General features: G+C 67.3%; 1 protein-coding gene across 1 annotated transcript in view; it reads left to right on the forward strand.

Annotated features, from left to right (window-relative positions):
• The window catches only part of SDK2 (sidekick cell adhesion molecule 2), a 54,858-nt gene that overhangs the window by 47,631 nt on the left and 5,463 nt on the right, over positions 1–1,764 (forward strand). Inside the window, exons 34-37 of the mRNA XM_017730777.1 lie at positions 11–67; positions 294–395; positions 509–624; positions 1,247–1,574. Coding sequence (XP_017586266.1) covers positions 11–67; positions 294–395; positions 509–624; positions 1,247–1,574 — 603 coding nt within the window. The remainder of the gene's footprint in view (positions 1–10; positions 68–293; positions 396–508; positions 625–1,246; positions 1,575–1,764) is intronic.

Genomic DNA, 1,764 nt, shown 5'->3' on the forward strand with positions numbered 1-1,764 from the left:
TCCTGACCAGCCGTCTACGCCGTGCACAACCTCAGCGAGGTGTCCCTCACCCAGTACGAGCTGGACAGTAAGTCACCACCCCCTGTGTCCTCCTGTGTCCCTCTGTGTGTCCCCCACTGCCCCACCTGCGTGTCCCTGCACTGTGGGGTGAGCTGGAGCCCCTCTGCCCGTCCCCTCCAGCTGCTCTTTGGGGACACCCCCATCTTCCCAACAAGGGGGGCTCTGCCAGGTCTCCCGGGGGTAGCGGGGCTGCCCCATCACGGGGAGGGTCCCACTCACCCTTTGCCCCCCAGACCTGAGCAAGCACCGGCGCTACGAGATCCGGATGAGCGTCTACAACGCTGTGGGCGAGGGGCCCCCCAGCCCCCCCCAGGAGGTGTTCGTGGGGGAAGCAGGTGAGTCCTGGCGGGGGTGCCCCTGTTGGGGGCTGCAGGAAGGGGGCTCGGCTGTCCTGGAACCCCACATTCCCCGGATCGGTGCGGTGACCCGGTCCCCTCCCTCGGCGCAGTGCCCACCGGAGCGCCCCAGAACGTGGCTGTGCAGGCGGCCACGGCCACCCAGCTGGATGTCACCTGGGAACCGCCCCCCGTCCAGAGCCAGAACGGGGACATCCAGGGCTACAAGGTACCTCCTGTCACCGGGAGCGGCACCCGGCCGGGGCTCCGGGACACGGGGGGCTCTGGGGAGGTGCTGAATTCTGGGGCGGTGGCACTGAGGGTGCTGGGCATGCCTTTGGGAGAGGGATTCTGGGAAGATGCTGGTGATGCCGAGGAGATCCCGGGTGTCCCATCCCGGTGCCGAGCGGCGGCGGGGCAGCAGATGGCGCCGTCGGCCCTGGAATGCGGCGGGGACGTGTCGGGATACAGCCGGGATGCCTCGGGATGTTGTTGGGATGCATTAGGATGCAGCCGGGGTACCCAGCCCCATGCTCCAGACACCTCCTATTCCCCATCCATTGTGATTCGTCGTGCGTGTCCCCATCCCTCGGCAATGAGGCACGGCTCGAAGGTGATCTCAGCACACCGGGGTGCCCTGAGCCGTGGCTGATGCCCAGCACAGCCTGCGGCCCTCCTGCAGGAGAGGCTGCTCCGTTCCCTCCGGCACACTCGGAGCCCCAGCCAGGCTGGGACAGGGGCTCAGGAGCCCGGGAAGGGCAGTGTGGGGTGTTTGGGCACAGCGAGAGCTCAGGGAAGGCGAGCTGGGTTGGATCCGTGCCTCACCCAGCTCCCCACGCCCCCTCCCGCAGATCCACTTCTGGGAGGAGCAGCGCCAGAACGAGAGCGCGCGGGTCAAGACCCTTTTCCTGCCCGAGACTGGGGTGAAGCTGAAGAACCTGACGGGCTACACCTCCTACTGGGTCAGCGTGGCCGCCTTCAACGCCGCGGGGGATGGGCCCCGCAGCCCACCCGTGAAGGCACGGACACAGCAGGCAGGTGGGGCCCGTGGCACGGCTCCCCCTGCACCCCCCTGCCCCCGGGCTCCGTGGGGAGGTGTCTCCATGGGTCCGACTCCAGGGATTCCCTCTCATCCTGCGATCCCGAGCAGAACATCCCTGAGCTCACCCCGGAGGGTTTGTGGGGTGGGGGCACGCAGGGATGAAGGTTTAAGCTGAGGTTTGAGGGGGATGAAGGTCTTGGGAGGAGAGACAAGGAGAAGGAGACTCATCATTCCCCCACGGAACCTTTGCTGCAGCAGGGATGGGGCACGGGGGTGTGAGTTGATGACCAGTGTTAGGGTGGAGGCAGGGACAGGAGCCTGCTCCTG

This window comes from Corvus brachyrhynchos, unplaced genomic scaffold (assembly GCF_000691975.1).
Source record: "Corvus brachyrhynchos isolate BGI_N302 unplaced genomic scaffold, ASM69197v1 scaffold340, whole genome shotgun sequence".
Lineage (NCBI taxonomy): Eukaryota > Metazoa > Chordata > Aves > Passeriformes > Corvidae > Corvus > Corvus brachyrhynchos.